We start from the raw sequence: 25,039 nt of genomic DNA, 5'->3' as shown, positions 1-25,039 counted from the left end.
GGGCTATCCTCCGGACACACATTGGTCAGAATCAATCTCTATGATATATTTTCTATCACATATCACCTATCCTCTCATATATCTTTTAGGCATCTAACTGAAGATAATGTCTAGATAGCAAGGATGTCTTCTGTGAGAAACGGATTCAAACTGCATGGTTAAATATGCAAATCAGTTCGCATAAAATAGGGACCAATCAGCATTGGCAGCACCTCAGGACAAAATGAGTCTTCGTGTTTGTGACACTGCATGTTTGATCAAACAGAGCAAAGAAAAGCACCAAAGGGTAAACATTATAAACTGAAACCCCAACACATGATGGTGGGGGGAGGAGATATGGGGAGTAGATTTCAAGCCACTTTATCCATTCGTGATTGAGTGGCTTTGAGCATTGTTTTACTTACAGGCAGACAGACACAAGAGACAAGTCGAATAAGTGAAATGGCCTCCCGTTCAGCCAGGTGCCTGCTGTATGAGAAACTTTATAAAGCAGAACATATGCTTGCAACATATATTCATGAAGACGCTGAGTTTCTGGAAGAAATCCAGCTGCTATTGGCTGAGCTGTGCGGGTTCTACTTTTCGGGTATGTACAGCTGCTCACTTTTTCTTTTTTCTCGCTATTTGATTATTTAACACTTGCTACAAAGACATTGTTTCAATTAACGTTGAATTTTACAAAGAAAGTACTATTGCAATATTATATGTATTTATGTATTGTCACCTTCACATGCATAACGAGTGGCAAAACAATATTTATAACCAATAATTGCGTTAAAACAAATCACACATTTTATTTTTAAATTGTGAAGGGGAAAGGACAGGCAGCAAGCTGTGCACTGTGCTGGGATGGCAGGAGTTAACTGTCGAGAGCAGGAATGCATGTGTCTGAAAGATATCCTGTTCCAAGTGCTCCCTGTGCTGCACCATGACGTGTCCCCGTGTCTTTAATCATAACACTTCAGAAGTGAATTCCCTTCTCATGCTTCTTGGAAACAGAAGCCAGCTTCTGCATTGGTACTGGGTCCCACTGAGTTAGATATTGCTTGTTATTTGAAAGCTATTTGTGTCACATTTGCCTGGAAATGATCTCACCTGATGGACTGTCTTCATCTGCATTCCCTATGAAGTCTGCACTGCCTTGTCTGTTTGCCAGACACCCAGAGGAGTCCTTTTGCTAAAAAGGTTGAAGAGGACGTGCAGGGTTGTGTAGGAGTTGGTGATGCCCAGGGCAAAACGTTTGTTGAGGTTCCTTTGCTATTTTCTGTCCTGTGCCAGTGGCACCACAAATAGGAGATAGGAAAAGCTGTACCAGGGGACCTCTGTCCAAAAGGTAATCACAGTAAAGAAAAAGGAATCTAGACAAGGAGCGTTCCCCAAGCAAGAAGTAGCGCAGATTTATTGGACCCACACAGCTGGGAAGTATGGTTCACACAGCCGCATGGAACTGAACTGAATGAAATGAGCTTGGCACCGCCCACAGCGGCTGAACATTTTATACACAAATTACAGAATTGCCATACAACATTTTAGTTACATTTTTAGGGCAGATCCCACACGCTGATTGGTGGAACTATGTCAGAAACCTATATGATTCTGTATCATAAGTGACCCTAATTGGATAAAACCCCTTTTGGCCAAAATCACGTTAACGTCTCTCGTGACGTCACAAACCTTGCCACACTCCCCCACAATGACATAATGTGCTGATCTGTCAAAAACATTTGTTTGCCATTGGTTGGCATTACCCAATTTAAAAATAGATAAACTGCTTCATACGGATTGGGTCTATCATCTTGAGATGGCTGTATGTGTATTCTGAGGGGTGCACGGGGAATTTTACATGCGTTTTCACTAGCGCGAGCGGGGTACGTGTATTCCGAGGGGTGCGCAGGGAGTTTTACATTCGTTTTCGCTAGCGCGGCCGGGGTACGTGTATTCCAAGAGGTGCGTGGGGAGTTTTACACGCGATTTTGTGATTGGGGGGCTGTATGCTAGTCCACTGGCCTTTGCGCCATGGACTGGATTTGTGCGATGTTTTTGGCACACAGGACGGGGTTGGGGGCATAACTGGCGCTGCTGCAGGGTCGCTGCGCCACTCTGCACCATGGCTGCTCATGGATGTATAAATCCATGAATACACTGTGCGCCTAGATGGGTTTTGGCGCACGTGGTTGGCGCAGACCGCCGCACACGCACTCTGTGCGCCAGCCGCGTTCGCCACTTGTGCGCCAAGTTCTATGAATTACCTCCTTAGATTTGCCATGTAGCACACACTTTGGTTGACCAGTGTTCTCCAAGCGGTACACCCCTTTTCGAGACGATTTGGCATGGCCATTCCCCAGCAGCGCCCATTTCGGCGCGCCCATTTCGGCATGCCCTTTTTTGTCACGAAAGCCATTACGGCACCATTACTTTGGCGCGAGGGATGTTTGGACGTGGCTGGCATTGCAGCCACTTCTAAATGCCCTCATGCGAAATAAGAACACAGGACTGCACTGCAACAAACCTCACCACCTCCCACTTGCGTTGCTTTTCGTTTAATTAAATGAAATTAGTTAAATAATAAAAAAACATACAGCCTTGAACCTTAGTCTGCCAGAGTTTGAGGCCCAGCATTTAAACACTTGGCCACAATGGATTGGTGCTTTATGGGGCATACATTTCCTAATTAGCCTATCATTTAATATGTTCAATGATAAAAGGCCAGTTATGAAACTTGTGAAAAGGCAAAGGATAACATCATTGTACCATAATGGTGAAGTGCTGCGCCTTGAACTCTTTATGGCCAGGGTTCTCAGATTGCAGCGCTCAGCATAAATAAGATTGTTTTTATTAAATTGTTTCTGTTTCATAATGTTACCCAGAGACGGTGTAGTCCTCTTTTTGAATATATGTGCAGTGTAAGGGGGAATGTGTGGTGTGAGGGTGTGCATGTCATCTGAGAGGGTGTGCATGCAATGTGTGTGTGTTTGATGTGAGCGTGTGTATGTACATGGTGTGAAGTTGTTTGTGAGGGATAGTTGTGTGAAGTTGATAATGTTGAAGTAAATAAATGTTTCATGTTTAATACATGTTCAATTTTGACCTCTCGCGCCAAAACATCCTTGTGCTGAGAGGTCCCTGCCCCAATTGGCTGTGTCTAAATGGGTGCACCCAAACAGAACCTGCGGCAAAAAGGTCACGCCATAACAATGTGCACCTAACTGGCCATGCCGAAATGTCCTGTCCCGTGCTCCAAGCCCCTTGCTTTATGGTCGGTCTCTTGGTGACTGTTGTGATACATCGCACAACCACAATTTAAGCAGCACGGAAACAGGAAAATAAATGACCGGCTGCAAGACTAACATATGCCCAGGTACTTTCTGCATCGATAGCAAAAATAAAAAGCTGCACTCATGAATTTACGCTCAGTACTGCTTATCTTCAATGGTTAGCTTCAAAGTGAGGAAGGGGCCAGCCCCCTCAGGCCATGTTGCTCCAAGTGGTCGTGTAACTTTGTCTCGTTTCTTAGGCACCATGGCCTGAGGAGGCTGGCCTGTTTTCCTCAGTTTGAAGCTAAGCAGAGTCAGTATTGGTTACTTCATGGATGGGAGACCTGGGTCACCAGTGATTTGTCACTCTCAATGTCACTGTAGCTTTAAACATATCTATTTTCTTTATTAGGTATAAAACATTGCAGACTTTGGGAACTCTCAATGTTTTTAGTGAATGCCCTGTGCGTTTAAATTATTTGCTGAGGATCACACACTTGTTTTATGGCTGGTCTCTTAGTGACTGTTGTGATACATCAACGACCCCAACTACCCGCATTTAAGCAGCACAGAAAAGGTTAAAAAATTATCAGCTGCAAACATAACATATGCCCAGGTACCTTTGCCCCATAGCGAAAATCAAATGCGGGCACACATGAAAATATGCACAGTAAGTGGCCACATAATTTAAAGTGAAGTATACAAATGTAGTTCAATTGACCTTCTCCTTAGAAGAAAGTGTGCAAGACAAAATAGAATTGGGCATTTAAAACAAGTAATGAACACCAGAAAAATAACCTGAGAGAGGAAATCTTTCAATAAATATGCTGGCAAAATATAAAAGGTACTCACCTTTTAAACCCAGCCATCTGTAGTGAAATATTCCATGGAAAACAAAATCCCAATATGAAACAAGTGCATGTGGTCTTGTGGACAAGCGTCTGCCCTGGGAATATGACAACCCGAGTAAAATCCTGGTATCCAAATACTTGAGCAAGCTTACCAACTTAAAAAAAAAACAGGGGTTGCACACACCCTCTGAAAAAAAGTTACGCTGTCCACCCACATGTGTCCTTTGCTGGTTCCCTGAAAAGCAAATACAATCAGGGGAAAATAAGTGTCCAGGATTGCAAACTCTCTTGCCACATCATGTGCAAATACTCATGACTTACTTGCCCTCTCATCATTTTCCCTCCTCACCCCCATGATTGTCTTTCAACAATACTCAGCTTTATAAAGCTAACTTCAAAAGTAGACATACCATAGTGCCACGCACATAGATAAATCCTTATAGAACTATGTTAGGGAAAAGTGTTCAATTGTGGCCTCAATTCCCCCATCCTGACTGTGAGACTACAAATACCAGAATGCAATTCAGCAAAAGGCAAAACAATTGTTTCTCAGTGCAAAACGTTCAAGGACTGACAGTAGCATGGTTTAAAAGAAAATAATGCAGATGCCGTATGTTATGAGATATTTAAAACTTTGAGAACTCACAATGTTTTTAGGCAAAGCACAGTGAAATTAAATTATTTGCCATGGATTACACACTTTGTTTAAGCAGCGTTCTCCAAACGGTACACACCTTTTTGGCACCATCATTTTGCCGTGGGCTGATTTGGCATGGGCATTCGGCTGCAGCGCCCATTTCGGCACGCCCTTTTCAACACGAAAGCCACTCCGGTGCCATTATTTTGGCACGAGGGATGTTGCTTTTCAATGAATTAAATTAAATTAGTTCAATCAAAAAAAAAAATCATACAGCCTTGAAACCTGGGTTCAAGGCCCAGCATTTGACCACTATGCCACAATGGCTTGGTGTTTGATGGGGCATACATTTCATACTTAGCCTATAATTTAATACGTTCAATGATATAAGACTGGGTATGAAACTTTTGAAAATCCAAACAATAACATCTTTGTAGTGTAATGGTGAAGTGGTGCGTCTCAAACTCCTTAAGGCTTGTGTTCTCTAATAGCAGCAATCAGCATAAATGTAATTTTCTTTAATTACATTTTCTCTGTTTTATAAAAATGTGGATGCCGTGTGTTATGAGATTTTTAAAACTAAGAAAACACATTCAGGAACGTGGACTGTCTGCCATCCATGCAGTAGCCGGGACCGGCCCTGCTTAGTTTCGAAGCAAAGAAGGCTCCAGCCCACTTAGGCCAAGTTTCTCTAAGTGTTCTTCTAAGGGGTGGCCCCATATATTAGGCAGCGTGGCCTTACAGGGCTGACCTCTTCCTCACTGTGAAGCTAAGCAGGGTTTGATGGAATGACTGCATGGATGGGAAACCCACTGTTGCTGTAAAACAAACCAAAGTTTTTTTAATTGTTGACTGGGAGACTACAAATACCAGAATGCAATTCAGCAAAAGGCAAAACATGTCTCTGAGTGTAAAACCTTCAAGGAGTGAGAGTAGCATGGTTTTAAAAAAAAACAATAATTCAGATGCCCATTCAGTCGCCCATACATGCAGTAACCGGGACTGAACCTGCTTCCCTTCAAAGTGGGGCTGACCCTGCTTAGCTTCAAAGCACGAAAAGGGTCGGCTGATTACTCTAAGTGATCTTGTAAGTGTGGCTCACTTATCAGGCAACATGACATGAAGAAGCTGGCCCTTTCCTCACTTTGAACCTATGCAGAGTCTGCCCTGGTTATAGCATGAATCAGAGACCTGGAAGACAATTGAGTCACTGGCCACAAAGCCAGTGATTATTCACTCCAACATCACTATAGTTATGACATTATTTTTCCCCAAAAAATTGAAAAAAATCTAACCGCGGGTACTGAACTATACACACGGTTATCTATACTCCTTCGTAACCTCGGTTATAGGAGCAAATATCGGCCAAACAGCTGAAAAATAATAAGTGCCCCCTCATCTGTGCCAGCTCCCCCACCCCTCCGGCGACCACCTGCCATCTCCCTTTCATCCAAGAGGACACTCTGTTTCTGTGACGCAGTTTGCTTTCAGATGTCAGCTATTCGAGGCAACAGAAAGCTTTGTGTTGCAAACTCGGTCCCTGCATCCCCTCCAACTCCCACATTTCACTCAGTGCTTTCTAGACATCTGCAAATAGCTTTTTACTGCTTTTGATTTTCCCATAACCTCGGCTATAGCCACGAACATCTCTCGCAAGATGGTGGTTGTTTCATTTCTGAAAACCATGATCCTGCAATGCACCCCCTTCTCCGTCAAATTTTAAAATAACTATGGCACGGAATAACCCCAAACCATGAATGGATCGCGAGTCAACGCTTCGTGCCCAGGTTGTTTCAGACCATGTCTGAATCTGTTCAGCGGTTTAGGCTGTGTGCTTTGGAAAAAATTGACCTTTGTTGTCTATGGGAAAATGAAAAGGAAGTAGGCCACACTTTTGGACAATAAATGATGCTTAATAACTTTTAGATTTTTTAACACATCCTTACGAAACTTGGCAGCCTGTGGCCGCCTACAGACATTTAATCACTTTCGAAATTTCGACCACATCCGTTACTCAAATCGAAAGTTATTAACAACAGAGTTTTGAGGGATTCCCATGTGTCTCTGACTGACCTTAATTATCTATAATATTCAATGAAAAACTTTGTTAAAGGGACGTTATGGTTAAGTTGCACTAATAAAAACCTATGAAATTCAATGAAAAAACTTTGTTAAAGGGACATTATGGTTACAAGTAAAACCAAAAAACCTCAGAAATGTTTGAGTTATGGTAAACTAAGCAACCATAACTCGTGCCACCACCGTGCAGTGCTAAGACTAACATCCAGGACATCAAAGATGACATCACAAATGTCATTGATGACATCACTCAGGACATCACAGTCCCGAATGCCGTGTGTTTTCTTAGTTTTAAATATCTCATCTCATGGGTAGGGCTGCCGGTGGCTGTGTTATGTTTGTGGGTTGTGGTAACTGGCCACATGTTCGCGGGTATGGCTGCATTACATTGCAGTGGTTGTGGCCAAGGGACTGTGGACTGTCTCCCATCCATGGATTAAATGGAACCGATTCTGCTTAGCTTCAAAGCAAAGAAAATGCAGCCCCCTCAGGCCTTCTTGCTCTAAGTGGTGTTGTAACGTGGGCTCATTTATTAGGCAAAATGGCATGAGGCGGCTGGCCACTTCCTCGCTTTGACTCTAAGCAGAGTCTGCCCAGTTACTGCATGAATGAGAATCCTAATGAAAATCCATCCAGTACTTTTTTTTTTAAAACAGGTAAAATGTGCGTCTCGAAAAATTTGTGATATCTGGCTCTGCTCCGCGGTCCCATTTCCCTGTTCACTCCGCGGTCAAAATTTGATTGGCCTGAAGTGTGGCGTGATGTCGGCGGACATTGGACGCGCCCGGTGGTTGACTGGAGGGAAGCGTGATGTGCGCCATCATTTTGGGTAACGCCACAATGTTGTATCAGAGGATAGTGCGGCACCGAAAGGGACTGGAAAACATGCTTTGCGGTCCTGGTGGTGGGAAGAGGGGATGGACAGGGTAGGGGAGTGAAAAGTGGTTCATATGATATATTTGTTTAGGTGGAAGAAGACGGTGGTGTGCGAGTACTGCGGCAATTCACCAGTAGCTCCTCAGGCGACTAGCTTCTGTGGTGACTGCAGGCAGGCTCAATTGGGGATGTGGAGAGGATTGCATTTCATATGAGTATATTTGTATAGGTTGTACTATGCTGTGTTGTGTGTCTTAAGCCCCTACCACTTTGGGTGCATGGCCATAGGCCTTGCACTGAAGAGTATGCCCACTGGTTGCAAGTAGGTTTCACATTATTGGCTTGTGTGTGTGGTTTGTGAGCAGTGTGCACATTGTTGGTTGCATGGGTGTGGTGATTGTTAGCACGTCCTACAGTTTTGGGTGCATGAGTGGAGGTGATGGAGTCAACAGCCCAGCAGTGTGTCCACTGGCCGAAGTGTTGGAATACTTTTTGTATAGAAATGGATAGGGTTCAAGCGGGAGGTTTATGTGTTTGGGTTGTGGCCATTGGCCAGATTACTGAGTACGTTACTGTATTATGATGTATTGGTTGTCAGTAGTTACTAGTGTCTTGGGTGCAGGGGCAATGTTCTGAAGATGTTGTGGTTTGGTTGGAAGTAGTATAATAGTATGTGAACGGAAGTGGGTAGGGGTGCCTGAGGCTGTGTTATGTTTGTGGGTTCTGGTAACTGGCTAGATGTTTGCATGCATGGTGGCATTATTTTGCAGGGGTTAGGTAGGGGTGCCGGTGGCTGTGTTATGTTTGTAGGTTGTGGTAACTGGCCACACGTTCGCATGCATGGCTGCATTACATTGCAGTGGTTTTGGCCAAGGCCTAGCCTCTTGGGTGCACCCACTGCAATGTACTGCAGCCATGCATGCAAACACTGTGAAACTGGTTTATGGATTCAACAAATATGTTTATAGAGTGAATTTATTATTTTTGCTTCAGTCTTTTGGGTAAGTTGTTATAACCATACATTTTAAAGGGATTGTGTCCTCCGACGTATTCCTTATCTTGATAGATTTACTTCCAGCTTGCTGGTCTCAGAAATTTTTCTTCAGTAGAGGGCACTGCGCGTCGACGTCCCTCGAGTTGGTGTCCCTCGACAGCCTCCGTATCGGCGCCGACGTCATCATGCGTATAAATAGACTTGCGCAGCGTCTGTTGCTCAGTTCCGTTTTTCCGCGCTTCGTGGGGCTCGTAATCGTGTTGCTCAGTTCGTTATTCAAGTAGATTCTACTTATTCCTCGAGTATATCTTAATCTTTTCGATGGCTTCCTCATCTGAACCGTCGACCCCATGGTCCGGCTTCAAAAAGTGTCGAGATTGTGGAAAGAAAATGTCGTTGACGGATCCTCACAGGATCTGTTTGTGGTGCCTGGGATCGGAGCACCATTGTTCAGAATGCGAGGACTACATGTCCATGACGGCGAAAGCCTTGAAGGAGCGTAAGAGGAAGCTCGAAAGAGGTAAGACTGTTAACACTTCTACTCCTTCAAAGTTTCCTCGGCAGAGTCGAGACATTCGTCTCCTCGCCGTCACAGGAAACATTCTCGTTCGAGGTCTCAAAGCAGTTCCCATCACTCTTCCACGATCCAAACATTCAAAAAAGAGGCGTCGAAGATCTCCCTCTTCTTCGTCTTCTTCTGTTTCCCCGGAAAGGGTCACCTGCCCTACAAAACACAGCTCTCCAGCTTAGTGGGAGGAATTCCGTAAAAAGATGCTTAGCGTCTTCGAGAAAGCGGCCTCTACCCCCTCGGAGACGGCTAAAGGTGATACCCTGGGTGAAAGACCCAAAAAATCAAAACGCTGCAAGTCGTTGCACCCGGAGAAAGAAACTGCCCGAGAGCGTCCCGAACCCTCGAGCAAAGGCAGTAAGACTGCGTCATCGACGCCATCGTCGAAGGCCCCTTCGACTCATAAATCTGCGTCATCACGCCATTATCGAAGGGCCCTTCGACGCATAGATCGGTCAAATCGACGCCGTCACTACTTCACAGTCAGTAGTCATACCGAGTGCTTCCACCATGACCTTGAGAATGTTGTCGATAACCTCGACGACTCCGAGTAGGATTCCGATCCTCTCGAGTTTGTCAAGGTCGCTTCATACATTTTCCACGCCTTTTTCGGTTTCTTCGAAGCCTTTGACTTCCGCGTCGACAACGTCAACGTTTTCTCAACCAGTTACTACAAGCTTAGCCCCTTCTGCTTTAGAAATGGGTTTTAAGCCTTTTCCAAGGTCAGATTATTTCAGAGCCTTGTCCTCTATTTATGAAGAATGGGAGGATATTATTCAGGAAAGACCTTTTGGGTTGCAGAGAACTACAACACCTGTACCAGAGGAATTTATCTCTGAAGATAATAGGTTGAAAGACCTTCAAGAGTCCTTGCATGATGCAAGTGGGTTAGATACTTCCCCGGAAGTAGAATTTGCCAAACCGGACCCAGGGGAACATGCTGAGACCCCTTATAGGACTTTAATGGCCAGAATAATAGAATTCATGGTTTGGTCTACACCTTCACCTGCTTTTCAACAATATGATCTTACAGACATCTTAATTAGAGGCCCACAGGAAGATCCTGTGGTTCCATTTCATACTGCATTACAGAGGAAAATATCGACCAACTGGGAAACTTCTGAGGTTATCCCGGCAGTTAACAAAAAACTATCTGCCAAATATAGGGTACCTGCTTCTGACCCTGAATATTTGTCCAAACATCCAACTCCGAAGAGTCTGGTTGTTCAAGCAGCAACTTCATCGAACAGTAGATCTGCATACCCTACTGTTCCACAGAACAGGGATGATAAGAGATTTGACACTATGTCAAAAAAGGTCTTTCTGCGTATAGCATGGCACTTAAATCCATTAATGCTACTTGTACGCTCGCAAGATTCAGCCATACACTTTGGGAGTGTGCTTCATCAGCGGCTGACTGCCTCCCGGAAGGAGAAGAAAGGGAAGCTTTTCTGAACATCATTAAAGATGGTAAAGACGCAATGTGCTAATCCCTTCAAACTGGCATTTATTCTGCTGACGGTATCAGCAGGGCCATGGCGGCAAGTACTACAATCTGCAGATTTGCGTGGTTGCAAAAGTCTGGTTTTGCTCCAGATGTACAGGCCAGACTTTTGAATATGCCCTTTGACGGCTCTTCTTTATTTAGTAAGAAGGCTGATGACAGCCTAGAGAAGTTACAAACATCCAAGGCAGCAGCAAAATCCCTTGGAGCTGCAATCCGTCAAACTCCCTATCGCCCCTCAGGTACCTCTTGGAGAGGTAGGTCCTTTCATTTTTATTCTGCATTCGGAAAAGGCAGAGGACAGCCGGCTCAAAGAGGCCAAAAGAAATTCACCCGAGGTGGACGGGCTAAAAGTACAAAAGCCGCAGCAGCAGCAGGTGCCTCTTTACCCTCGACATCTGCATCAGCCGCCTCTAAACCACTCTGAGGACTCTCCTCACAAGACACCAGTAGGGGGCAGGTAAACTCAACATCTGACGGAATGGCAGGCTATTACGTCAGATGCTTGGGCATTGGAGACAGTTGCCCAAGGAAACTGCCTTCCTTTTCTACGCACCCCTCAGAGTCATCCACCGGGGAACAACTCTTTGAAGTTTCCAGATCCGCTCCTTTTGCAGGAGATTCTAGACCTGCTGGAGAAAGGTGCCATAGAACCGTTACCTGTAGCGGAGAGGAACAAGGGTTGGTATTCCCCCTACTTCTTGATACTGAAGAAGGACAGAGGACTGAGACCCATCTTGGACTTACGAGAATTGAACAAATTCCTCAGGAATAACAAGTTCAAGATGGTAACTCTCTCTCAGATCCTTCAGGCCCTCCAGCTTCAGGACTGGCTGGTATCTCTAGACCTTCAGGATGCTTATTTCCATGTGTCAATCCATCTCAAACACAGGAAATGCCTGAGGTTCACAATTGGCAACTCTCACTATCAATTTTGAGTTCTGCCATTTGGGCTGACCTCCGCCCGAGGGTCTTCACCAAGCTAATGTCGGTAGTGGCTGCAAGTCTAAGGAGGGAAGGGATCCACGTCTACCACTACCTAGACGATTGGTTGATCAGAGCAGTATATTCGGAAGAAGCTGAGATTCAACTAGATTATGTCTGTCACTTCCTTCACAAACTAGGCTTCTCCCTCAATTTAAAGAAGTCACAGATGATACCATCACAGAGACTCCAGTTTATCGGAGCGGTCCTGGACACTTCCCTGAGGAAAGCTTCGCCACCAGAGGTGAGGGGTCAAGATATTCTGCAGATGGTCACCAAGTTTCAAAATGCCCAACATCTCCCAGCCTTTGACATTTTGAGGTTGCTAGGCCTCATGGCATCCTGCATCTTCCTTGTGCCAGAGGCTCGCCTGAGAATGAGATCTCTCCAGTGGGCACTAAGAACTCAGTGGTCGCAATTCTCAGGAAGAATGTCAGATCTCCTTCACGTTCCAGACAAAGTGGCTCGAGACCTTCAGTGGTGGGCCTGTCGGGAGAACATTTTGAAAGGAGAACTGTTTTGGCAACCATGGCCGGAGATAACAGTAGTCACGGATGCCTCACTCACGGGGTGGGGAGCCCATGCCAACGACTTGACCATCAGCGGTTGTTGGTCTCCATCGAGTCCAGACTACATATCAACCTGTTGGAGCTGAGAGCTATCAGACTAGCGCTGAAGGCTTTTCTGCCATCTGTACAAGGGAAAAATGTCCTAATAATGACGGACAACACAGTGGCCATGCACTACCTCAACAAAAGAGGAGGCGTAGGATCACTGCCACTGTGCAGAGAGGCAATGCAGCTCTGGTTTTGGGCAATTCAAGAAGGAATCTATCAGCAGTTCACTTAGCCATAGAGAAGAAATTGACAGAGGACGCTCTGAGCAGGAAGAGCACAGTCTCTCATGAGTGTGAGAAAGCTCAGGAAGTCCTTCAAGAGATCTTCACCCTTTGGGGAACCCCTCAAGTGGATCTGTTCACCACCAGTATCAACAGGAAGTGCGATCAGTTTTGTTCAAGGGAATTTCCCCCGAGAGGAGATCTAGGGGACGCGTTCGTGGTAGACTGGGAGTTTCCACTTCTTTACGCGTTTCCTCAGATGATCAGGAGGTTGAGAAGATTCTGGAAAACTATGATCCTAATTTCCCCAGACTGGGCCGGACCTTCTGGACATGTCCATCTGCCCTCCGATTCGTCTTCCACACAGGGAGGATCTTCTCTCGCAGAAGGGAGGTCAGGTTCTCCATCCAGACATCAGAACCCTCAACCTTCACGCTTGGTATCTGAAAGGTTGAGATACAAGGATTGGGACCTCCCAGATGACGTCATGGAGGTGTTGCTTTCAGCCAGAAGGCCAGCAACAAAGACTTTATACCGCTGCCGTTGGAACAAATGTTGCAGCTGGTGTAGAGAAAAGAATATTGAACCCTTTTCATGTGGCACACCAATGGTGTTATCTTTTCTACTCTATTTGGCGAATTCAGGTCTTCAAGTTGGTACAATCAAGGGCTACCTCGCAGCGCTATCAATCTTCAAGCGCACTGCAGAGGAGCCATAATATTTCAAATGACCCTTAGTAATACAATTTCTGAAGGGGTTAACCAATGTCTATCCCCCAAGACCGTTCCAAGTTCCCTTATGCAACTTAAATTTAGTCTTAAATGTCCTTATGGGTACTCCTTTCGAACCACTACACTCTTGTTCGTTAAGATTTCTCAACCTGAAAACTGTCTTAGTAGTGGCTTTGACATCTGCCAGGAGGGTGAGCGAATTACAAGCCCTATCTTGTAAACCCCTTCAGACAATTTTTCAGAAAGACAACGTTGTCCTGCAAGTGAAGCCTAATTTCCTCCCAAAGGTGGTTTCTGAATTCCACATCACTCAGAAGATAACCTTACCCTCATTCTATCCTCCTCCCCATCCAGGGATAGAGGAAGAGAGGCTGAAGGGGCCCCTGAGGGACTGTCGTTTGTGGAAACAAGGCACAATCACCACACACGAACTGATACGCCAGACACAAGGTTGTAGTCCCAAAATCTAGGGTTTTATTGCAAAGCAAATAGTCTCAGTTGGCCCATTGGTTCCACGCCCCGCAACGTGTGTCTACCAGACCTTGGGGGACGCAAGAGATCGAAATTCGTACAACAGTTACATATATACAAAACAAGCATCTAGCAATCAGTAGTGTCACAACTTATACCGCCCCTATTGCATTTCCTTTGAACTGGGCACGATGATTGACAATGGTGACGAGTTTGACACCTTCAAGCATTCATTGTGTAACAGTTTGCAATTTTGTAAGCCCACAGACACTAAGTCTGTGTTTTAAAGAACACAATGCTTCTGTTTCTACAAGCAAGCTGTGCATAGGGCGAGACACATTATTGGCTTTGCTATCTCCTCGTTTCTATTCATGTACCGGGGGGTCTACTTGCTCTCCAGGGCTGTACCGGGCTCAGGGAAGGGGGGGCCGCAAAGAAGAACATAATTCAAGTCATTTAATGTTCACTCTAGAGTTTCTACTGTGCTTACCCAGACTAGCTGGCACCTGCTGTTCTGATTAAAATGCCTCACTGCTCATCCTTCAAGGATATACGTGGGAGGGACCGGTCATTTCTGTCTGGTTTACTGCGTTATGTTTCAACATGCCGCTCGCGGCCTTGCATTGTGCACCAGTGAAGCAGAATAATATTTCAGCAAAGCAGTTTTACATGAGGCAAAAAGGGCAATGTTAGAGAAGACAGAAAGAAAACAAAATGGCGATTTCAGTAACCTTAAAAATGGCCGCACTATGGTTGAGCTTTTTCTACACCTTCTTGTTACTAAACACATGAGGCGGTTGGTCTACGGCCAACAAAGTATATTGCCTTCCGATCGAGAATTTCTGGACTGACAAGGCTACATAGGCTGGATCCAAGGCGAGCCTTGAGTTTTTATATCAGCAGACTTGCTAGGATTAGGCAAGCAGGCCAACTGTTCATAGGTTACACAGGGCACAAATTAGGGTTGTCAATCACAAAACAGACCATTTCCAGATGGATTATTTTAGCCATTCTAGAATGTTACAAACTAGCAGGGAAAGAGCCCCCTCAAAATCTTAGGGCTCATTCAACCAGGGGTATCGCAGCCTCTTCGGCTCTCCAAAGAGAGGTACCGATTCGAGACATATGTGTGGCTGCCACACGGTCGTCTGCACATACCTTTACAAAATTCTACAATCTGGATTCCTCCACTAGTCAAGAGACTAGATTTGGCAAAGCTGTGTTACACTCTGTTCACTCTTAAAGGGGAATATGACAATTTTACTCCCACCTCCGTTTACACACTACTGCTATGGGAGTCTATCAAGATAAGGAATACGTCGGAGGACACAATCCCTTCGAAGAACAAGTTACTTCTTACCTGGTAATGTTCTTTCGATGGGATGTTCCTCTGACGTATTCCTTATCGCCCCTCCCATCAATCCTCTCAGTAAAACTTCCCTTGTGGTTGCAGTTTACGCTCCTTCAAGGTCAATAACCAATTCATGCACAGCTACTCTTAAGCTTCAAAACGGAACTGAGCAACGGACGCTGCGTAGGTCTATTTATACGCATGATGACTTTGGCGCCGATACGGAGGTTGTTGAGGGACATCAACTAGAGGGACGTCGACGCGCAGCGCCCTCTACTGAAAAAAAAATTCCGAGGCCAGCAAGCTGGAAGTAAATCTATCAAGATAAGGAATACGTCGGAGGAACATCCCATCGAAAGAACGTTACCAGGTAAGAAGTAACTTGTTCTTCTCCATCGTACACACTTTTAAATATGCATCTCTCTTAGGGCGGTCACGTTTACAGAATGGATTTTGGAGGACATTTTAGACTTGGTAGAGTACCATAAGTGAGCTAAAATGCATACATTTCCATATGGTGTACTTCGTTGCACTTGTTGCACATTAGGGAGTGACATGACACCATTTGCATTTGCAATGGTTTGCCCCTGATCAGACCCTATGCTTAAGGAGTGAACTAAGGTATTGTGACTTGAAAGGATTTCCTTAGCATCACACAGTTGAAATATGAACAATGTGCGCAGCTACCCACATATAGTTGAAGGTCTACTTGACATACCTATGCATGACATTTTTTCTTTATAGAAATGCTTTGTAAAAAAATTATCCCATTACAACAAAAGGAGCCTTTCACAATGACCTACCCTTGCACTATATAATTGGTCATAGAAATATGTTCAGCAAAATGATTATGATGTTAACCTTTCCCCCCCCATCCGGCATGAAAGGTACAGTACTACTAGACACACTACTGTGCAAGAACAAATTTACACTTCACTCTGAAAATTACAGTCTTACCTCAAATACAACATGCTGCTAAGCTGCTTGTAATCATTCCGAATACACATTTCTTAAGGGAGAATAGTCGTTTCTAAAATCCCCTCTGGCCCCTATTGATGTTTATCTGGTGCCATTGCAATGCTCTGTTTACACAGAGTAACATCTTCAAATGCTGCACATCCTGGGACGGCTGCATGTCGCACATCCTGGCAGAGCTCCACTACTGCCTTTCTGCCCTGGTATTCAATTATCACACAGAAGTGTGAGCTCAGGGCACAAAAAGTTTTAATCAGGCAGGGGGTGAAGGCAAATTCAGCATGTTTAGAGGTCCACAGAGAGGGCCAGGAAATCACCGGACAAAAACATCAATGCAGGTAATTCCTGCAAAATACGGGCAGTTGGCCATCTTACTATAACCTTTGTTTGGTGTACTTTTTGAGATGCGCAAAGAACGCGCTCGGCATTGCCATTTTGTGCTAATGTTATGTGTGCATCCCTTGCACTAACTTTAAGTGAGGGCGTGGCACTACATCACAACACTCGTCTCCATAGCTGACATTAAGGAGAAATCCTACACCATACTCCGAAAAATGCTTAAAACCTCTCTATTCTGCTAGATCTTAACCAATATATGTAACTACGTGGTGTTCAACTGTAACCGCATGAACAGCACATTGTATCACCCTTTTGTATTGTCAAGATGATTTATGCTGTTACAGCGCCACAATGCCTCTGGGCTGCTGCTGTGCTTTATACATACAAATAAATAAATAAATAAATTAGTTGTTGACAGTAGTTGCTCAAACTGTGTACTCCTGTTATTTTCACAGCCTTCGTGGCCAGTGTTGCACAACGTGCCATGTGAGGACCTAGGTCCGGAAAACAAGAACATAAATAGAAGCTAAAACAGACATTCTCACACAGAGCGTACGGTCCCTGTCTTGTTGTACATAGTGGTTGGTCAGAGAATATTTGAATAATTATTGACAACATTTTTCATAGAATGTTCACAAGACATTGTAAACTGCCTGAAACAACTGTTTTTTTTTCATTTTACGGGTAACTTCCAGCATAGAATGCTGTCTGTGCTTTTCTGTACTTCTTTTGTCGTCTGGCAAAGTGGCAAAAGGATACATTTATGGTCCTTGGTGGTTCGTGTGGGAGAACACACTTTCTTTTTAAGTTAGGAAAGGTGACAGTTGTTGTCTCTGTGATGTCTTACATCATAAGCGTTTGCATGTTGCTTCTTATTGCCGGAAACGTAAATGGACACACAGGGCCATAGCGGTCGACCCAGATAATGATGAGCGAAAACACACGGCTTATGGTAATCTTGTAATGATTGTTCGTCAATCGGTCTGTCGGCATGTGGAAGGAGTGACACAGGCAGTAGGGTAGAAGGTATCTGTGAAGGAAGAGGAATACAAATTCATTTAAGTAGCCGTTATCAGTGGCAGCGTAAAGGATATGGGCTCTGAGGGAAGAAAGTCACAAAGGGCCCTAGGTGGCCGCGTCATGGACCTTAGAGTAAGCTAATGTGTGTTATTGAGTAGCTTTGGATGTTCACCCACATGTTTGCTGTCTATTTTGTAGGTGCCACTCTCCTTCCACGGCTACACACATGCAATTTGTCTTTCAAACATTGCCAACAGACCCTGCTTTCATGTGTTTGCTTTTTACAAACGATGTCAGTGCCAGCGAGTGTTGTCAGACCCACAGCACATTCTCTGTGTGTGTGCCCAAACAAACATACAAAATAAAATCCTCCTGGGGGACTGCTCCAATTGCAGGACAATGCAGGAGCTGTTTTGCCAAAACATCCAACTGTAAAATATTAGCTGTCGACGTTTATGTGTCGGCCGCGTGCTATATGCACCTCTGGATGTTATTAATTTTAATACAGTGAAGGCGCATACAACTCTTAAGTGTTTGAAAGGTCATTATAAGGACAATACAGCCAATCTTTCAGCACACAATTGAACATATGGTGTACTGTTTCAGTGCAGGAGTGCGTTTACTTTCAGTGTTGTGCGCTAGGTATAGGTTTGAATGGGCTGAAGAACCATGTGAACATAACGAACAACAATCATTTAGGCTGAATGCTGGAGACATGGCCTGTAACGCAGCGTGCAAGACTACTGTTACAAAACCCAGTACAGTGCACACGGACAAAGTCTATGGGATGGTACGTTAATAATTATGCATACAGAACTGTATCCTACAAAATTTTAATCCCTATAAACATGTCATGCAAGGTTGTACTTACATAACTTGTGCAAATTCTATGGTTATACTGTGTCGATGGGAAATCGCCCTGTATGGCGTATTGGACAGTTGCAGGCTACCTTTGCGGAAAATGTCCGCTGCGACTCTACTATACGTTTTCTTTGATTTTTTCTTTTATTTCATAATAAAATGCCCTTGGAGCAATTCATGCGTACAGCTCAAGGCTATTTTACAATGAGCATTTGTCCTGTTGAAAGAGAGGTATGTTAGGTTTCGATTTCCGGCCACCACGTGCCAAAAAAAAGATTCAGGCGGCAACGTGTTACCATTTTATCATGCATTTTCCGAATGTAAGTTACGTAGAAGTTAGTATTACGTTCATGGAGAGATGATGGTACCTTATACATGGTGCAATTCATGCACAGTTGACACAATATATAAATGTACGTTTACTGGCCCTATACACTATTTATATGTGCAGTGTTTTACGAATCAATGGTGTATGTTGGTAGACTGTGTGTGCGATGGCTGCGCATACGTGGGTGGCAGGGTCATTTTACGCACTTCAGTGTCTTTGGGCACAGAGATATTTGGGGCTCTCGTCCATGAAACAAAAGGGATTACTTTACAACTTCTCCAAAGATTGTAAGTAGGGTATGGTTTTCAAATTGTGTCTCCATTACACATTAAAAAAGTGAAGAAGTTTGGAATTTGAAGGAGTACATAAGACTTTCACGTATGGTTGCTGAGTTGTGCACCATGTGCTCCACTCTATTGTGTGTTCTATACGTTCCAGTCAAATGGTGTACATAACAACAAAGATGAACTAATGGCCTAAACGATGCCAGTGGCATGGGTGAGGAAATCTTACAGAAGACAGGACAGTTACGTAAGACGTATGGATGCATTTTTGTGTTTGGGTTGTGGTGATTGTGCAGATTATTGGTTAGGTTACTGTACTATAGTATTTTGAATGTGTCCAGTTATTACAGGCTTGGGTGAAGAGGGCATTCAGCAAAGAAGTTGTCCATTGTGTGGAAGTAATGTAATACTATGTGAACTGAGTGGCTAAGGGGTAGGTGGCTTTCTTATGTGTCGGGTAAGTGGGTAGATGTTTCTATGCATGGTTGTACTGTGCTGTGGTAGTTGTGGCCAGGGTCTACAATATTGAGTGCATGGCTGGAGCCCGTAGACGGTACAGAGTGCAGTGAAGAGTGTAGGCCATGGGTACAAGCAGCACAGTGTAATATAGCTGTACATTGAACATTGTGACATTGGTATGTGGATTGCAGAAATATGTGGACACATTATACTTTGGAGATTATAAAGAAGTATGACACCAATAATGTTATACTTACTATTTCTATTGTGGAGGGCGTGTGCAGTTTTTGTGTACGGTATGTGAAATGTTGTAGTAATCGCTGTTTCATTCTCTGTGGGAAAAGAAAACATAACATGTAAGAGCAAGTATTTCATTATTTTGTAGTACATTGTGCTGCAGTTATTTCTACACTTTGTGGACCCTCATAATTAGTACTTCATACGTACTATGCTTTAAGCAAGTGTACAGTGCACTGTTCCTGTATTTCTTTGCATAATGATTGGGTCAGTGGGAAAAAGAAAATCCATGCTGGATTAAAAAAAAACCTTTCAAATGTATTTGCTGTTACGTTGCACAGTCCATTACAGTAACATTTGCACTGATTATAGCAATGTTTAAGTTGCACTGTTGCAGCTGGAGGAATTGCAATGGTGTATGATTTCTGTTTTGTATGTGGTGGTAGTATGGTTGCAGTCATATTGCAATTGGTGTATTCTAACTGTTTACCTGTTTCCTTTTTTTAGCAGTATTTCTTAATGTTTTTGGTTGCTGCTGATGTTTTGCAAGTATTGTGCCATTGCACTGTGATATTGCAGAATTGTGAGTGCAGTAAAGTACCTGTTGGCGTACTTTAACTTTTCATAGTTTGGACGTTTTTGAGGATATGTTTGTAGCACTGTGGTTGCTGAAGGTTCGGTTTGGCAGTTGGAATGCTGCAAGTAATATTCAAGTATTATGGTTGCAGTTAGATACCAGTTGATGTATTCTAACTGTTTACAGTTTCTCATTTTTATAGGGTATGTTTAGAAGCGTGTGCATTCTTGTTGGTAGTTTCACATTTTTCCACATTCTGAAGTGCTGGTGCACCATTATAGGTTTCTGTAATGATATTTGCATATGTATTGAATTGGTATGGGCCATTATTAGACAGGTGGTGACTTATTTGTGCAGTTGGTGGTTTTCGTAGGTTACTGAGGATAGTTTTAAACCCTCATACTTAGCAGTTTTTCTTTTAAGTACCATGTAGGAAACAATATCAGTGTCATTTTTGTACACTTATTGTTTTTCTGACTGTAATCATTGGGTTCATTGGGGAAATAATTGTAGAACAGACACAGTGATGTATTTGTTGGATAGTTACTGTATGCTAAGTTGTTTTAGTTCCACAGTGTAGAAGGTAATTCTTTTTTGTGTGCAATAATGTAGGTAATGGTGGGAGTTAGGGAGTAGGGTATGCTAATTTTGTACATCAGTGAGTACATTTTGGCTTCAAGAATATTAAGTAGGCATTTGCAAGATTTGCTGGTAATCTCTGCTTTGGAGTAATGGAAGTATAATTGCATTCAAACCATGAACATTGCTTTCTAATGTATGCAGTATAGTGACCTGCACTGGTTGCGTCGCCTGTGTGGTAGATTATGGCTACTGTTGTGAAAGTTTTCTTGCCAAGTGATACCTGTCCGTGTGTGAAGGTAGCAAGCTTGCAGTTATTTTCGGTTCCATCTGCATTCTATATTAAAAGCATTAATATTACGTATTGGCTATGTGATTGTATATATTTAAGGTCGAACGATTATCGGAATTGCTATGGTTTGCATTTTGTACCAGTTGCTTAAATGGAATGGAATCACAGTTAGGTATAGACACATACGCCCTCATTATGAGTTTGCTGGGAAAAACAAGATTACTGGCATGCCGGCGCAACCGTGTCCGTCTAGCACTGCTGCCGGAATCTACGGTAGATTCTGAGTGAGCGTGCATGTGTATTCTGGCATGCCGGTAATGGTTGCTCCGGCATGCCGGTAAGGCCCCCCAAACCGCCGATACCGGCATCAGCGATGCCGCAGCCACCAGCACCTGCATCCTCAATGCTGTAAGTACTGGTATCCCGATGCCGGTTGTACCGGTACCAGAAGCAACGTCATTGCACCAAAATGCACCAGCGGCCATCTTTAAAAATGCAATCCATTGCAATCTTCAGCCTACAGCACCTGGACCAGAGAACTGAGCAGTGTGGAAGCAAGCAGAAGAAGATGGCTACGAGGCAAGACGCAGTCCATCGCAGAAAGCCAAGGTTCAGCAACGTCGAACTTAATATGCTAGCTGATACTTTGGCGGAGCACGCTGATGTCGTTTTCTGTGCAGACCTGCGCCGGGGGAGGTTGCGCAAAAGGTCTCTGCGGTGGGGACAGCACCCCGGACTGTACGTGACTGCAGAAAACGGTGGGATGATCTCCGGCTGCTGGTCCGCAACTTGCTCTCTGCTAATGGACCACCATCCCCAATAAAACTTGCCACATGGGAGGAGACGTGCAGCACAGTGATGAACATGGAGGGAATTGAGGGCGTGGATGGCGCCGAGATGGGAATCCCAACACCGGACAATGACAGTGAGTGACCCATAGCGTAATACCAAAGTCACAAAACACACCTCCAACCCCAACTACAATGGCGCGTAGATGAGAGCAGACACATGCCCAACACCCCCCACCTAAAGCCACTTCCGACATAACCACAATGTCCCTGCCACAAATACACACAACAAACCCCACGGACACAACCCACATGAGTCCCCAATTGCCAACACAAGCACCATCTGCATGCACACACACACATACACATCACCATACCGATGCATGCCTGACCACTGTGCCACCTCATGGCACGGTGCACACATCACCACCGCCAATTGCACACCTGACCCACCCACCATGACCATGCACGCAGTGTAAACATCAATGCATCTACGCACATAATGTGAGCACATCTGTCCCACATCTAAACAACACATGGCACACGGCCACTGCGGCATGGCCACAACACGCAAACCATGAGACACCTGTAGGCCATCCCACAAACACCATGCACAACATGGCTGCACCAGAAGGATGCTCAAACACTGCACCCCCATTCCTGTATGCACCATGGCTTCCACTCCAACATGTCCATGAGAATACGTAGGACTCAGAATGTACTAGCATTGATGTATGTAGGATGTATGATGACCCATGACTGATGCCATGCCTCACTGTTCCGCACAGGCATAGGAGCAGACAGCCAGACAGAACAAGCCCCAAAACCCAAAAAATCCACTGCACGCCAGAGCCGTGGGGATGAAAACGCCTCTTCCAGCCAGAGTCCTTTGACCTCAAGGGCAGGGCTGAAGCGTGCCTCAGCTTCCACGCCACTGCCCACCAGGCAAGAGGACATACAGGTTGCCCAGCAATCTGAACAGAAACAGCCTACCCCCACCAAGGCCCCCCAGCAAAGACCCACTGCTGCCAGCAAGGCACACCAGCCAAAAGTCACTCCTGGCATGAAGGCCACACGCAAAACATACACATCTGGGACACAAGAAGCACCTCAGGTGGAAGAACTGGGATCCCCAGTGGCGAGTGACGTGGAGCAGCCAGAATCAGAAGCCACAAGTGAGCAGGGTGAGGCAGCCCAATCTGCCCTACACAGTGAAGAGGAGGAGGTGCCAGAACCCCCAGACAACAGCATGCTTGACCGCAAAAGTGCGTCACCCATGCAGGCAACCCCACCTTACTCTCCGGTACATAGCTCAGCTGGAAACAGCACAGTGGAGGACAGTGCCCCTGACAACAACATGGGGGAAGCTGTGTGCAGCCCCAGGAGCCCACACATCCCACCTCCCATGCAGCCACCAGCTGCACAACACATGCAGGATCTGGAGGGGCGGCTGGCCCGCATGGAGGGGCGGCAGCAGGTCATGCAGGACATGGTTAGGCAATATTTGGCAGATGGCGAGGCAACACAGCAGGCCATGCAGGATGCCCTGCAGAAGAATGCCATGTTGGTGAGCCGGGCCGTGTACTGTGTGGCCCGACGTGTGCGGGAAGGGATGGCAACCATGACCCAGGCCATCACTCAGTTGGCAACCGCCATGGCAGAACAGAGGAATGCCAACACTGACTCCCAACCTGCTCCATCATCGAGCATGACACCAGCGAGTTCCACTCACACATGCCCGGTGCATTGCTCCCTGCGATGTATGCACCACACAGATACTCAACCCCCTCCACCGAAAAGGGGGTGTGATTAGTTGGATTCACCTGTGCATGTTGTGAGGGAGAAGGGGTTGAGACGTGGTGGTGACATTTGGGGGGGTGGTTGTTGGGTTTTGGGATGCTGGGGTCGGGGATATTGGGTATTGGGGTATAGGGTGTTAGGGTATTGGGTATGAGGGCCTAGGGTGTGGTGGTAGTGGGGTTGGGAGTAGTGGGGTTGGGTCAGTGGGGTTGGGGTAGTGGGGTTGGGGGTAGTGGAGTTCATTTTATTGGAATAGTGGTGCACTTTCATCAATGGCAATATGTACATAGTTTATTTCTGTTCAATACAGATTGTGTGAGTAAGGAAAACACATGCCTGGACATTGCTTCTTGAATGTGTGTCAATTTTATTTCGTACAGTGCCCAGTGCTCAGTGTGCCCCATTCCCAGTGCCCTGTGTTCCCCAGTCCATCAAAGTATTGTTCAATCAAATGTTTGCGTGTCGCACGTCCTTCATGCACATTGTGCCGTGGGAGATTTCCAGCATCTTCAACATCCTCATCCGCATCTTCAGGTTGTATCATGTCCATGTCAGGGGGCAGGGATATGTTGCGCTGGATGCACACGTTGTGCAGCATGGCACATACCAACACTATCTTGCCCACCTTCTCCGGCCCGTAAATGAGTGCCCCACCCGACCTGCTGAGGCAACGAAACGGGGCCTTCAACATCCAAAATGTCTGCTCAATCGTGACACGAGTGCGTGCATGTGCACGGTTGTAGTCCTCTTCGTGCCTGTTGACTTGTTCACTGAATAGCGTCAAGAGCCACGGCTTCAGGGGATACCGAGCATCACCTGTATGGGAGCAATGGAATGTGTACTTGTGATTAATTTAGTCATTCCTTGTGACCACTGCCTGTACAGTGTTCATGATTACAGGCAACAGATCATTCATGACTACACGTGACATGTTCCTTATTGGAAGACCCAGGTAAGTGTACTTAGGGATGAGCCATGGTTGGGGGGATGGGTGCTGGTCACGTCTCAGGGACCTTTCCATCAGTAACAGCACTCACACAAATGAAGGTGTGTTTCCAATGCAAATAGACTATGCATGTACAGTTCATCATGACACTTTTTACTGATGTGGCTCATGATAGACAGTGGTTTCCAAATCATGCATTCGACTTCTTGATGTCACCATGTACATGTCCATCAACGCCTTCCCCTATTTCACTAAGGCACATTCACAAAGGTGGTATGGTCCGCCGGTGAAAGGCGAAGTTTCTGTGGTAAGGCTGTGTGGGTACTGGCATGGTGGAAATGAGGTAATGTGGATGAATCCTGCACCACTCAATCATATATTAGTAGTGGTAACTGATTAATTATTGCAATAGTTAC

At 45.1% G+C, this 25,039-nt stretch overlaps 1 protein-coding gene across 1 annotated transcript in view; it reads left to right on the top strand.

Annotated features, from left to right (window-relative positions):
- The first annotated feature begins 409 nt into the window (after window positions 1-409).
- Window positions 410-25,039, top strand: part of LOC138528280 (nicotinamide N-methyltransferase-like) — a 202,933-nt gene continuing 178,303 nt past the window's right edge. Inside the window, exon 1 of the mRNA XM_069639742.1 lies at window positions 410-586. Within this exon, the coding sequence (XP_069495843.1) occupies window positions 442-586 (145 nt within the window). The 5' untranslated portion in view covers window positions 410-441. The remainder of the gene's footprint in view (window positions 587-25,039) is intronic.

This window comes from Ambystoma mexicanum, chromosome 7q, assembly GCF_040938575.1.
Source record: "Ambystoma mexicanum isolate Mex_15411 chromosome 7q, UKY_AmexF1_1, whole genome shotgun sequence".
NCBI lineage: Eukaryota > Metazoa > Chordata > Amphibia > Caudata > Ambystomatidae > Ambystoma > Ambystoma mexicanum.
The sequence above is the reverse complement of the archived record's forward strand: the minus strand, read 5'-3'. Positions and strand labels throughout refer to the sequence as shown.